General features: G+C 36.0%; 1 protein-coding gene across 1 annotated transcript in view; it reads right to left on the bottom strand.

Annotated features, from left to right (window-relative positions):
* Window positions 1–15,000, bottom strand: part of LOC135209091 (potassium channel subfamily T member 1-like) — a 695,006-nt gene that overhangs the window by 136,620 nt on the left and 543,386 nt on the right. The window contains 1 exon segment of the mRNA XM_064241685.1: window positions 1,466–1,545. Within this exon segment, the coding sequence (XP_064097755.1) occupies window positions 1,466–1,545 (80 nt within the window).

The raw sequence follows: 15,000 nt of genomic DNA on the forward strand, positions 1-15,000 counted from the left end.
ATTATATTAAGGGATTTCAAAAATATATCCTAAAAAAAATTCAAAGTTTCTATAACAAAATATTATTATTACTAAAACGACGGATAATTTTTTGAATAGTTTTTTAAAATGGAAAATACAGCAGTTTCGGATAATAAGAATTAAAACCTTTTTGGCAACAAAATATAACGATTTTTAAAAGGATGAAAAAAAAATCAATCTTAAAATACGGCAATTTATGAAAAGAAAAATCCAAAGCTTTCTATTTAAGAAAAAACAATTTTTACATTTAAAAAAATATAAAGATATGACAATTTTAGATAAATATAGATAAATATAGATAAGACAATTTTAGAGAAATATAAAGATATGGCAATTTTAGATAACTATAGAGATATGGCAATTTTAGATAAATATAAAGATATGGCAATTTTAGATAAGTATAAAGATATGGTAATTTTAGATCAATATAAAGTTATGACAATTTTAGATAAATATGAAAATATGGCAATTTTAGATAAATATAAAGATATGGTAATTTTAGAACAATATAAAGATATGGCCACTTTAGACAAGATGATTTCAAAGCTTCCTAGAACAGAATACAACTATTTCATTTCAACATTTGAAATAAATATAAAAATTCGGGAATTTCTGATAAATATTAAAACCTTCCTATATCAAAATAAAACTATTACTTCTTTAAATTAAAATATATATATAAAATTTACAGGATTTCCAGAAAAATATTCAAATCTTCCTCCATCAAAATAAAACTATTATATTTAAAGGAATTTCAGATAAATATTTTAGCCTTTCTACAAAAAAGAATTATATCTTTATATTTAAATAATAAAACTATTATATCTTCACTTTTATAAAAATATAAAAAATAAACTATTATATCTTTACATTTAAAAAATTGATAAAAATACATAAATTTTAGATATATATGCAAAACTTTCTATAAGAAAAATTATCACATCTTTAATTTTAAAAAATATAAAACAACTGGATTTTTAAATAAATTTAAAAAGTCAAATCCTTACATTTAAAAAATGATAAAAATACGGGAATGACAGATAAATATTCAGACCTTTCTAGTATATGAAAAAAACAAACGATCAATGAGGCAATGAAAAATAGCATAGAATAAAAAAAATTAAAATATTGAAATTTCAAATAAATAAAAAAGCAAATCCTTACATTTAAAAAATGACAAAAAAAAAACGGGGATGTCAGAAAAATATTCAGACCTTTGAATATGAAAAATCAAACGATCAATGAAGCAATGAAAAAAGTAATATAGAATAAAAAAAATATAGAAATAAGGAAATTTTAAATAAATAAAAAGAGCAAATCCTTACATTTAAAAAATGATAAAAATGCGGGAATGTCAGATAATATTAAGACCTTTCTATATGAAAAATCAAACGATCAATGAAGCAATGAAAAACATAGTATAGAATGAAAAAGAAATACTCACTTGAACGCTGGTTTTTTACGAAGTAGAGATGCAATCGCTCTTTGAAGGTGTTTTCGTTCACGTAATACTCCACTCGTACCCTGAAATAAAAACAAAAGTGAAAATAATGAAATATTACGAAATTTTAGTCAAAATACTCTTTTCCTATTCATTATGCTGCGTGCGAAAACAGTTTAGGACGTGAAAAAATGTATAGAAAGGTGAAGAAAAATGATTTTTTAAATTTTGTAAATGAATTGATCTCTCTCTCTCTCTCTCTCTCTCTCTCTATATATATATATATATATATATATATGTATATATATATATAATATAAATTGTGAGTGTTTTTGAGAGAGAGAGAGAGAGAGAGAGAGAGAGAGAGAGAGAGAGAGAGAGAGAGAGAGAACAGACTTAAGTGATCAGTGATCTATTACAATTAATACCATCATATAACTGACAACAGGAGGACCTCGAAGAGGTACTCCTCTCTCTCTCTCTCTCTCTCTTTCCCTCTCTCTCTCTCTCTCTCTCTCTCTCTCTCTCTCTCTCTCCTCTCGCGCAGCAAAATGGCAAAATGATATATACTTCCCTCAGCCGTCCAACATACCACCGTGCACAGAATGACTCATACTTATAATCTATTCTAAGTGACGAACACTCACTTCATACACTTTTCTGGACAATGGCCCATTGCACCTAAGTACTTGCAACAGCCGAGGGATCAATATTCTCAGCAATACAGGATCCTGCAATTCTTATGAGGCAATCCTTCACTATACCTAGGAGTCCATTAGGGTTGAATAAGTGAAGAGCGTAAGTCACGTTCGATGTGGGATCTATAATCGTTCAAGAATCATGAAGGCACCGAGGAAGTTAGCGCCAATGCTATAACCTTTACGAAGGTTTATTTCTAATTGGATAGATCCGGGGAGGTTACCGGATCTGGTTTGTTCAGCAGAACGGCACAAATTATTATCCAAACTCGCATGAAATCTCCACTGGATCTATCCTTTATGAGAGATTTCTTATTAGATAGATCCGGGGAGGTTACCGGATTTGGTTTGTTCAGCAGAACAGCACAAATTACTATCCAAACTCGCATGAAATCTCCACTGGATCTATCCTTTAAGAGAGATTTCTTATTAGACAGATCCGGGGAGGTTACCGGATCTGCGGGTAATGTAAGCCTGATCCGGTTTACTCCACAGATGTGCACAAATTATTATGCATTCCCACATGAAATCTCCACTGGATCTAACCTTTATGAGAGATTTCTTATTAGACAGATCTGGGGAGGTTGCCGGATCTGCTACGAATGTTAGCCGGATCCATTTTGTTCAACGGATGTGCGTAAATTATTAAACAAACCCACATGAAATCTCCACTGGATCTAACCTTTATGAAGGATTATTTCTTATTAGATAGATCCGGGGAGGTTACCGGATTTGTGGGAATGTTAGCCAGATCCGGTTTGCTGAAATCCTGCACATAAAGTTGACCAAATTTGCAGGAAATCATACTCTTAGGAAATATTAACCTAGTCGAGTTCGTTCAAAATACCTGCGAATAAACTTAATCACACTTGCCGGAAACCTAAACCGGATCTAACCTTTATGAAGGATTTTCTCCTAAGACAGATCCAGAGGGTACATCGGATCTGCAGGAAACCTCAATGAGATCCTGTCAGTTGAAACTCTGCATGAAATCTCAACCTGATCCAGTCTACCGGATCTGCAATAAATCTTAATCAGATCCACTTAGTTCACCAAACCCGTACATAATCTTTGCCATATTTGCAGGAAATCTTAATCAGATCCGGTTAGTTCAACAGATCTGTAAGAAATCTTAATCAGATCCGGTTAGTTCAACAGATCTGTAAGAAATCTTAATCAGATCCGGTTGGTTCACTGGATCTGTTAAGAAATCTTAATCAGATCCGGTCGGTTCAAACGTCTGCACATAATCTGGATCAAATTTGCATTATTTCAATTTAAATGGCTGGAATTCGGCGCCTAAATTCCAACTGGAATTCAATGCCTAAATTCCAACTGGAATTCAATTCCCAAATTCTAATTGGAATTCAATTTCTAAATTCTTCTTAAAAGAGAAAAGGTAATTTTTTGACTGTAATGCCAAAACAATAACATTCCAGTGGCTGCAATTCGCAGAACTTTGTAATGACAGTCATAGAAAACTCCTGACGGATGATTGGTGGTGTTTTTATGGCATTTCTCTAAATTTTACGCTCACAGACATCCACACAGACATACAGAAATACACACGTGTATGTCTGTATAAGTATGTGTATGTCTTATAAGGGAGATGAAACCTATGAAGTGAAATACGGAATAAGATTGAAAATTGAGTTAAAAAATAAAACATAAAGGTAAAAAAATGTAAAAGGTCGTACACAGAAGGCTGAAAAGCAGACGTACAGAAAAACAGACTTGTATGTCTGAACAGTAATGTCTGTCTTAGATGGGAGATGAAATATCAAGTACTGAAATATAAAGTTTAAAATTTGATTTGGACATAAATCTCAATAGCAAAAAAAAAAAAAAAAAAAAAAAAAAGACTCAAAACTGAGTCAACAGAAGGCTTGAAAATTCTGCAGAGAAAATATAAAGACACGACAAAGTTCAGTGCCTAATTCTTTCTTCAAATATTGAGTTCTGTGTGAACTTTAGGGAAAAAATGGGCAATATACTATTTATCTGTCTATTTATCTAGGGTTCCTGCGACCCACATTCCGGACCCCTTCGTAAAATTGGGCGAATGAGGACCGCTCCTTTCGTGAGAAAAACTGACAGTGTCGCGACCACACGACAAAAAAAAAAAAAAAAAAAAAATTAAGACAAACAGAATTTACGTTTGACAGCCGGACACGTTATGGCTGTGACCCGCCTTGGTAGGGAGAGGGTTGAAGGGGGTGGGGGGAAAAGGGGTAGGGGTAAGGAAAGGGGGAAAGGGAGGGGGGAGGGAGGAAAGGGCGGAAGGGAGACACAGGCATGACCAGAGGTCAGGTAAATATTGTCACGCCAGAAATTGGTCGTAAAATTAATTGAGGTATGTTGCTTTTTTTTCTAAAATGAGAGAGAGAGAGAGAGAGAGAGAGAGAGAGAGAGAGAGAGAGAATGTATTCTAACCACGAAATATTTAAGGGATTACTAAAACTGCAGAAACCGACAACACGCAATCTGATTAGTTTTCTAAGAAATTCAATATAGCAAAATTTACTAAGAAAGTCACGCAAACAAACAAACCAACAAAAGAGAGCTTTCTAACTAACAAAAGCCACACAAACGCACACAACACGAGCACAAAGCAACAAACCTCCAGAGAAACTATAAAAATTACATTTAGTAAGAAACGCTCACAAACCTCAAACAAATAGACAAACGGAAGATTTCCAGCCAACAAACAATGACACAAACAAAGTAAAACAGCCATCACTAAGAAATACAAAAAAATATAATTATAACTGAAGAAATTCAATATAGCTAAATTTACTAGCGTGTACACAAACGTCAGACAAACAAACAAACGAGAGCTTTCCAAACTAACAAACAAAGCGACACAAACACAATGTGAAAAAATCACCAAGAGAAATAAAAAAATAATTTAGCACCAAAACAATTTAGCGCAAAACAATCTAAAAATGTATGCAAAAGAGGAGAGAGAGAGAGAGAGAGAGAGAGAGAGAGAGAGAGAGAGAGAGAGAGAGAGAGAGAGAGAGAGAGAGGGTGGTAATTGGTAATTGCGCTGTCTGAAAATGACAAACGAGGGCTCTAAAACCATTCGCAGGCGCCAATGATGAATAGGATTATCTCTCTCTCGCATTCTGGGTCAGAGAACAGCGTTTATGGGCTACTCCAGGTCCCAGCTTCGTTCTGCTTCACTGGATGGAGGTATGGGACATACTCATTTTTCCATTATGGGGTCTACGGATGGAGGTAATAATAATAAAAAAAAACGCTGTTCCACTCTGAGTCATGGAAAATACTCACTGTTGCATTCTGAGTCATTGGACAGAGGAACAGGAAATACCCATTCCTCCATTCTGGGTCACTGGGCAGGGGTATAAAAACTGTTGCATTCTGGGTAATGGACAGAGGAACAGAAAATATTCAGCAAAAATCAATGAAAGATGTTTGTTTTACAGAGAGAGAGAGAGAGAGAGAGAGATCAAAGTCTTTTCATTCAAAGAGACTGAAAATGCAAACACTTGTGGGATAAAATATTCCCGCGGAGCTGAAGAATTTCTGAGTTTGTCAATATTTAGTGACACAATAAAATAAAGCCCTTTTTTTTTTTAGATTTATCGAGTCTTGTGGGTCGTCTCTCTCTCTCTCTCTCTCATCTCTCTCTCTCTCTCTCTCTCTCTCTCAGAAAATAAATAATTTAAAATGTTTTTCCGCACTTTAAAAAAGTCTCACAACATGACACAACCACACACTCACATATATATATATATATATATATATATATATATATATATATATATATATATATATATAAATAATAAGGAGAGAGAGAGAGAGAGAGAGAGAGAGAGAGAGAGAGAACTTAAAGACGAATCATTAAAGCCCAATTTCATATTCAGGGAAAGGGGGGGGGGATAGAGAGACAGAGAGAGAGAAAGCTGGAGATGGTGAGGAGGGAAGAGGGGGGGGGAGCGAGGTGAAGGGGAGGGGAGGGGAGAGCAAATGAGGGATTAATCCCCTGGGGGTGGGGAGAGGGGGAGGGGTGGTTTAAAACTCATTATTGTAATTCAAAGGGAACTATGCCTTAATGGATATGACTCTCTCTCTCTCTCTCTCTAAAAAATATTTTCCGTTGAGAGTTAATACGAAGAGCTAAAGGAGACTATTGCTTTTATTAAAAATAAATAAATAAATAAATAAATAACACGAAAAAACGAAAACCAGCAAACAGCAATCACAGCTTTACAAAAGTGAGATATTCTTCTTTTAAACAAAACGGAAAAAAGAAAATTTTTAATTAAAAGAAAACAGAAACGGGCTTTTTCTCCTTCGTGAAGTCTTTCATCAACATAAAAATAAAGGACGTCTGAAAATATAAAAATAGAAAAATCATATCTTTTAAACGGATCCTTCGACCTCCATGAGAAATTGAATCAATAGAAAATAATATGTTTCTTCAAGAGAAACTGGCTCGCCCTTCTGCGGTACTGTAATCTAAGAAACAGAAACTACATCTGCTTTCTTCATAAAAGCTTTATTCAATAAAAAGAAAATATGTATTTGATACAGAGAAACTAATTCTCCTTCTGCTGTACATTAAATAAATAGAAAAAACATATATTTAATAAATAGAAACTGCCTCTCCTGCTGTATACAAATCAACAGATAAAAACATAATTAATAAACAGAAAGCGCTTCTGCTTTCTTCATAAAACCATCAGTCAACAGAAGAAATATGTATTTGAAAAACAGAAACTAACTCTCCTTCTGCTGTACATAAATCAACAGATAAAAGCCTAATTAATAAACAGAAACTGCTTCTGCTTTCTTCATAAAACCATCAGTCAACAGAAGAAATATGTATTTGAAAAACAGAAACTAACTCTCCTTCTGCTGTACATAAATCAACAGATAAAAGCCTAATTAATAAACAGAAACTGCTTCTGCTTTCTTCATAAAAACCATCAGCAACAAAGAAATATGTATTTGAAAAAAGAAACTAACTCTCCTTCTGCGTACAAATCAACAGATAGCCTAATTAATAAAACAGAAACGCTTCTGCTTTCTTCATAAACCATCAGTCAACAGAAGAAATATGTATTTGAAAAACAGAAACTAACTCTCCTTCTGCTGTACATAAATCAACAGATAAAAGCCTAATTAATAAACAGAAACTGCTTCTGCTTTCTTCATAAAACCATCAGTCAACAGAAGAAATATGTATTTGAAAAACAGAAACTAACTCTCCTTCTGCTGTACATAAATCAACAGATAAAAGCCTAATTAATAAACAGAAACTGCTTCTGCTTTCTTCATAAAACCATCAGTCAACAGAAGAAATATGTATTTGAAAAACAGAAACTAACTCTCCTTCTGCTGTACCATAAAATCAACAGATAAAAGCCTAATTAATAAACAGAAACTGCTTCTGCTTTCTTCATAAAACCATCAGTCAACAGAAGAAATATGTATTTGAAAACAGAAACTAACTCTCCTTCTGCTGTACATAAATCAACAGATAAAAGCCTAATTAATAAACAGAAACTGCTTCTGCTTTCTTCATAAAACCATCAGTCAACAGAAGAAATATGTATTTGAAAAACAGAAACTAACTCTCCTTCTGCTATACATAAATCAACAGATAAAAGACTAATTAATAAAGAAAAGCTGCTTGTCCTTCCTTCATCAAACCTTTAATTCACAGAAGAAATATGTATTTGAAAAACAGAAACTGACTCTTCTTCTATTGTACATATATCAACAGATCAAAAACCTTTAATCAACAGAAGAAATATGTATTTGACAAAGAGAAACTTGGATAAAGAGAAACTGGCTCTCATTCTGCTGCACATAAACCAACAGAAAAAATATATACTTAATAAACAGAAACTACTTCTCCTTCCTTCATCAAACCTTTAATCAACAGAAGAAAGGACGCCTGAAAACTCGGAAAATAACCTGTCCTCAGGACAAATTCGAGGTGACCTGATATCCCCCAAGAAAGGTTTCGTCACTCCCAGAAACCTTTCAAATGGACGAGACCTGATTGTTGAAAGCAGATGGATGGTGCTTTTTCTTTCACAAGAGCTTTCAGGAAATCGACAAAAAAAAAAAAAAAAAAAAAACAGGCGTTTCATGACGTCGTGGTTTCTCTTTGTCGAGTAGTTGGTCTTTTGGCAATATGAAAGAGAGGGCAGGTGTTGTCCACTGAAAAGATTCTGAATTGGGAAAATCGTGGTTTCTTTCGCGCCATAAGCTGGAATCTTGTCGCGTGGAAGCATGCTGGAAAATGACGCGTTTGGGAGACGTAATTTGTATCCTAACTGGTTTATATCCTTAATTTCATCTGCTGGGCCTTTTGGGCAAAAGTGGCCCCCACCCCAAAACAATTCAGAATTTACTTATTACATGAAAGCATGCAGGAAAATGACACGTTTTGAGCACATAATTTTCACCCTGACTGGTTTATAACCCTAATTCCATCTGGGCCATTTGACAAAAATAACCCAAAAAAAATTAGAATTTATTTCAAACACACACACACACACATACACACACTCGGCTCCACTTTGTCCCAGTTACCCTCCAATTACACCAAAAAAAAAAAAAAAAAAAAGAAAATAACTACATTGCAACCTAACGAAAATTCCACCCCAAAACGCTAAACTAACTTGGAAATTCCCTTCCCCGTTACGAAAATTGCACTGCAACTGTTGTTAGCCAGAGCACCTGGTGTAATCAGCTGAATCGACGGGGGGGGGTAATACAAGGATTAACATTCCTCTAAACAGAAGAAAAAAATTCCAGGTATTTGCCAGAATAAGGAAGCGAGTTATGGCTCTGAGTTAAAATAACAATTCGGGTGATTTTAAAAGTGGCGAAAAGGCTTCTAAACACTGAGTGAATTTGGTGCATTTGTGTGTATGTATAAAGTATACCAAAACATCATACCTGCGTAAGACTTCTGGATGTAATCAGTTATCAACAGGTTTACATGTTTCACTGTAATGTGGACGCAGACTTAAGATCCATACCCATCATGTCTAAATGACCCAAATACGCCTACAGTCTCAATGCCAACACTAACCCCCTCCCCCCCCCCCCCGCCCCCGCCTGAAGCACGAACAAAGCCATCCTCTCCAATATCCAGGTGTTCAAGCAGACGGCGGCCATCACAGCTTCTTTCAAAGGCTGCTCCGCCGGAACTCAAGAGCTTCAAAGTCGAGATTTCAATCAGCAGCATCCAATGGCCAAGGCTACAGTAACGATGTGATGGAACCCAATCTGGCACTAGGATTCACAAAGAGGCCAAATATTCTGCTTTCCTTTCAACACCTCGGCTGTATATTCTGATCTCTCTCTCTCTCTCTCTCTCTCTCTCTCTCTCTCTCTCTCTCTCTCTCTCTCTCTCTCTTTGTGTGTGAGGGATTTCGCCTACATGTTATCTAGTGAATTACGTCACGGGTCTAAGATCAAGGCCATAGATTTTTGACAGCTGGATTGTACGTCTATTGTGATTGTCTGTCTATCTGCTATCTATCTATCTGTCTATCAATACATCTATCTGTCTACTAATAACTTCATACAAAAAGTGAACGTACAATTTCATACACAGACACAACCTCAAAGCCGCTACAACTTCATGAATCGTAAACAGACATTCCAAGAAGCTTAATAAGGTATTATCCCGAGAGAGAGAGAGAGAGAGAGAGAGAGAGAGAGAGAGAGAGAATGGTGTATTCATGGAAAGTCCTGCTACATTAACATGATCCTTCACATCCCAGACGTCCACAGAACGAAAAGGAATCCCGTCAGATATTTGACAGGAAAATTTGTTCCGGGGAAATGACTTGATCGTCTAAATTTGATTTGCGTCTCCTTCCCCCCCCAAGAAGAAGAAGAAGAAGAAGAAGAAGAGGAGGAGGAGGAGGAGGAGGAGGAGGGAGAGAGAGAGAGAGAAAGTCATAAACGACCAAATACAGGCCTCGATTACACAGGCAGACACAGAGAAAGAGAGTGAAAGAGTCATAAACAACCAATTACGGACCTCGATGAGAGAGAGAGAGAGAGAGAGAGAGAGAGAGAGAGAGAGAGAGAGAGATAATATTGGCCACCCAAAACTCATCACGACTACGCAAGCATTAAGTTAGAAATTTTCTGTGTCCATTAATCATATCAGAAGAAGAAGAGGTAGCGATGTGCATTATTATCATTATCATTATTATCATTTCAGTCAATCGTTAAAGAAACCAAAATGTAATTAAAATATACTTTAGGTGTGTTTTCGAAAACCTTGGCTCTCCAGAAAAGGGAAAATGTCGAAAGCTCCGACATCTTCTCTGTCCTGTTTTGGAGGCGAAGGCGAACGAGACACGAAATCTTTCTGTGGTCTCGGTATAATGCTGCCTGAACCGCAGCCCATGAACCACGGGCCCGGTGGTGGCCTGTACTATATCGTTGCCGACGCAGGATCATGGCTCACTTTAACCTTAAATAAAATAAAAACTAGTGAGGCTAGAGGGCTGCAATTTGGTATGTTTGATATTTTTCGGTGGTCTCGGTATAATGCTGCATGAGCCGCGGCCCATGAACCTTTAACCACGGCCCCATGGTGGCCTGTGATATATCGTTGCCAGACTTTAACCTTAAATAAAATAAAAACTAGTGAGGCTAGAGGGCTGCAATTTGGTATGTTTGACGATTGGAGGGTGGATGATCGACATACCAATATTCAGCCCTCGAGTCTCAATAGTTTTCCTTTACAGAAAATTGAAAGAAAGAGGTTGAACGATAGATGGTTCCGAAGGTCCTCAAGAAAAGAAGAGGGTGGTTTTCAGAGCCAGAAAAAATCAAAACAAAACTATAAAACAATTTCGGAAGACTGTCAGAAGAAACAGACAGTCCTTTTTGGAAAATAAAGAGAGTCCTTTCGGAAAAGGACTTTTTGGTCCTATGTAGGTACATTAAAAAACTTGATGATAATCCTACGGTGTATTATTCCCAGGATGAGGGAAAAAGAGCAGTACATCAATCATTCTGCTATTCTAGGTAACAAGGGAATACGTCCTATATACCTCATTCTGCTATTCTGGTAAAATGGAAATAAGGTCATATATATATACATATCCCCCACATTCTCCTATTCTATGCTGAAGAAGAATATGGCAATATCCCCCCTATTTTAATATCCTTGGTACCTTGGAAATACATTAATATACCTCCCATTCTGCCATTCTAAGTTAAAGGTTAATACGGCTATATATCCTTCGCTTTCATGTTTTAAGTACAATGGATATATGGAAATATATCCCACACCCTGCTATCCTATAAAAGCACATACGATAATATATCCCTTATTTTAATATTCTAAGGAAATATAATAGTATGCTTCCCATATTAGCCTTTAAGCTCATGGAAATTATTTATAAAATAAAAAGCAAAGAATATAACACTTATTTCAATATTCTAAGGAAATATAATAGTATGTTTCCCATATTAGCCTTTAAGCACAAGGAAATTATTTATAAAATAAAAAGCAAAGAATATAACACTTATTTCAATATTCTAAGGAAATATAATAGTATGTTTCCCATATTTTTAAGCACAAGGAAATTATTTATAAAATAAAAAGCAAAGAATATAACACTTATTTCAATATTCTAAGGAAATAGTATGTTTCCCATATTAGCCTTTAAGCACAAGGAAATTATTTATAAAATAAAAAGCAAAGAATATAACAATTATTTCAATATTCTAAGGAAATAGTATGTTTCCCATATCAGCCTTGTGAGTACAAGGAAATTATGTATAAAATAAAAAGACAATATATCCCCAATTCTGCGGTTCCACACAAGGGCACCTCACACAAACCTCTCTGGCCCAGATACTTCAATGGAAACTCGCTGCGTCCCAATCCGTTTCTTTCAGAATAAACCTCCTGTAAAGATCAATTATGAGCCCCTTTTTGAAGACGAGCAATAAAAAATGACTAACAAGCCGTTAGCCCAACTGGCAAGAAAATGGATTATAGATAATGAAATAAATCCTTTTTTTTCAAGTTAGAGGAGGTTTTCTGATATCAGATTAAAACTTTCAGACTCCGATCTGTCATGTGAGAGAGATTTACAAAAGAAAAAAATAGCACGTAACTTTACGTACTCAAGAAATCTATAGAAAACTATATATTTTTTATTTTTCTTTCAGGTAGAACTTATGGGATTATGGGAATATCTAAGTTCGGAATCTTTCGGTGAGTGATCAAAGTTTTAGAGCAGTGTGTCTGTGTGAGATGTACATTCGATACGACGTCTAAAATGATTCTGGCGAGATTCTGAAAGCTTTATCTCTCTCTCATCAATTCTCTCTCTCTCTCTCTCTCTCTATATTATATATATATATATATATATATATATATATATATATATATATATATATATGTGTGTGTGTGTGTGTGTGTGTGTGCAAATTATTCCATTGCATGAATAATTTTCCACAATGAATATGTGCGCTGTGTGTGTGTGTGTGTGTGTAAATTATTCCATTGCATGAAAAAATACCACAATGAAAGAAGCCAAAGAAATCAAAATTAATTTGATTTTCTAAAAAAAAAAAAAAACTTCAAAAAAGAAATACAAACCTTCTAGTTTAATTCTAAAAATGGTTACACATCCCAAACTTTAACCCAAAAATCCACGTCAGAAGAAAAAACTTCACAAAATAAACTACCTTCAAACTCTGTCTGCCCCTGGGATACAAAAAAAACACACACACACAAGAGACACTGACCAAATAAACAAAAAACATATAAAAAATATCTTCAAGTTTCTTTCCAGAAACCTGATGTCAAAGTTGGACAGCTTCTAAATAACAGATCGAGTAGAGGCACACTTTTAGATTTCAGATTATTTCATCTTTTTCTCATTCTTTGCGTGTCGTGAATGAAATGGGGGGGGGAAAGGGGAAAGAGAGAGAGAGAAGAAGAGATGAGAGGAGAGAGAAGAGAAAGAGAGCGAGAGAGAGAGAGAGAGAGAGAGAGAGGAGGAGGGGGGGGGGGGGGAAGTTTGTTGCCCAAGGCAAGACCAGACCAGTAACCTGAAGATAAAATTAAGGATAAACAAAACTAAATCTTCAAATATTAACACGAATGAAATTGTATTGGATTTCGAGTACATATTTATTTCTTCATTTTTGTGGGGGTTTGGGTGTGGGGGTGGGGTGTTGTGGGGGGGGGGGGGAGAGGGGGAGGTGGTCTTGTTGTCCTAAGGTGAGGTTAGTCACTTGAAGATGAGATTCAGTATGTAAATTATTGAACATTAAATTTAATACGAGAATGAAACAGCTCAGATTACTTATTTATTAACTTTTTATCTTAATCTTTCAGTTGCGTGTGTGGGTGTGTGGGTGTGGGTTTGGGATCTCGTTGCTTTAAGGTAAGGTCAGTCACCTAAGGAGAATATTAAGAATAAACAATATTAACCACTAAATTCCATACAAATGAAACAGCTCTGAATGTTTCTTCATTTATCTCTATTTTTCTGTGGTGGGGGCGTGGGCGTGGGTGGGGATGTGGGTTTTGGGGGTGTGAGTGGGGCGGGGGGCAGGTGTATCTTGTTGTCCTAACATAAGGCCACTCACCTAAAGATAAAATCCAGTATGAAAAATATTAGCCAACAAAGTATTAAGACGAATGAAAGATCTCAGGACTTCATCATAGGTCATAGCTATATTTGATAACGATTACTAAATCAGTAACACGAAAAGTGTACATAATCACTTACACGATTCTTTGATGGGAGATCCCAATTGGAAAATGGTTCTGTAAAGTAAATCCCTGAATATATATGACGAGCTTTGTATGCCAAGAGGTGAGAAGAAGTAGTGAGAAACTGAGACATGCCTATGACCAAGTCTGAAAGACGTCAGAACGATAATCTGTCCATGAGGTCCTTATCGGTCAGAGAACTCTTGCCTTTAAAGATACTGGCACTTTATTCCATTGTTACAGAAGCATATGTGATTCAAGGACGCTGCCTTATTATAGGATGTTTCTTACCACAAATGACAAACAGACGCTCCTCTACTTTACGAACTAGTTACGATCCGAACGGCTGTTCGTAGAGTAATTTTGTTCAACCTGGTATGTACAGTCGCTCATATAAGTTCATGGATGTCAGGGTGTTTAGAGAGATTTCCATTGCACCCCTTTCTGGATGACAGGTGCCTGGGAGTGCGAAATTGGCCAAATGTTCAACTACCTATAGTCTTACGTCACTATACAGACCCGTTGTCCAGAAAGGGGTTGGATGGCATTCAGCTTTATGCCCGGAGACATCCATGAACTTATATGAGTGATTATACATACAAAATCAATACGAACAGTACTATTTATGTTCTTTCATACTGAAGTAAAATCCTATAGCAGATTCACATCAGTCGTGCATCTGATGTCTAGGCAAGTCCCTTACGACTCTCCTGATTGGCTGTTGATAAGCCAATCACAGGGCTCGATACTCTCAGTCTCTCTCTCAGAGCTCACATAGACAGATGTATGTTCCATCTCTCCTGAGGGATACGTTTTCAAAAGTGTCCCTCAGGAGAGGTGAAACATACATCCTGCCTATGTGAACTCTCTCTCGAGAGATCTAGGAACTCTCAGTCACTCTTGAGAGAGAGTTCACATAGGCAGGATGTATGTTCCATCTCTCCTGAGGGATACGTATTTCAAAAGTATGCCTCAGGAGAGATGGAACATACATCGTGCCTATGTGAACTCTCTCGAGAGAGAATGAGAGTTGCCAGCTCTGTGATTGGCCTATCAACAGCCAATCAGGAGCGTCGTAAGGGAGTGAC

Source organism: Macrobrachium nipponense, chromosome 37, assembly GCF_015104395.2.
Source record: "Macrobrachium nipponense isolate FS-2020 chromosome 37, ASM1510439v2, whole genome shotgun sequence".
NCBI classification, from domain to species: Eukaryota; Metazoa; Arthropoda; class Malacostraca; order Decapoda; family Palaemonidae; genus Macrobrachium; species Macrobrachium nipponense.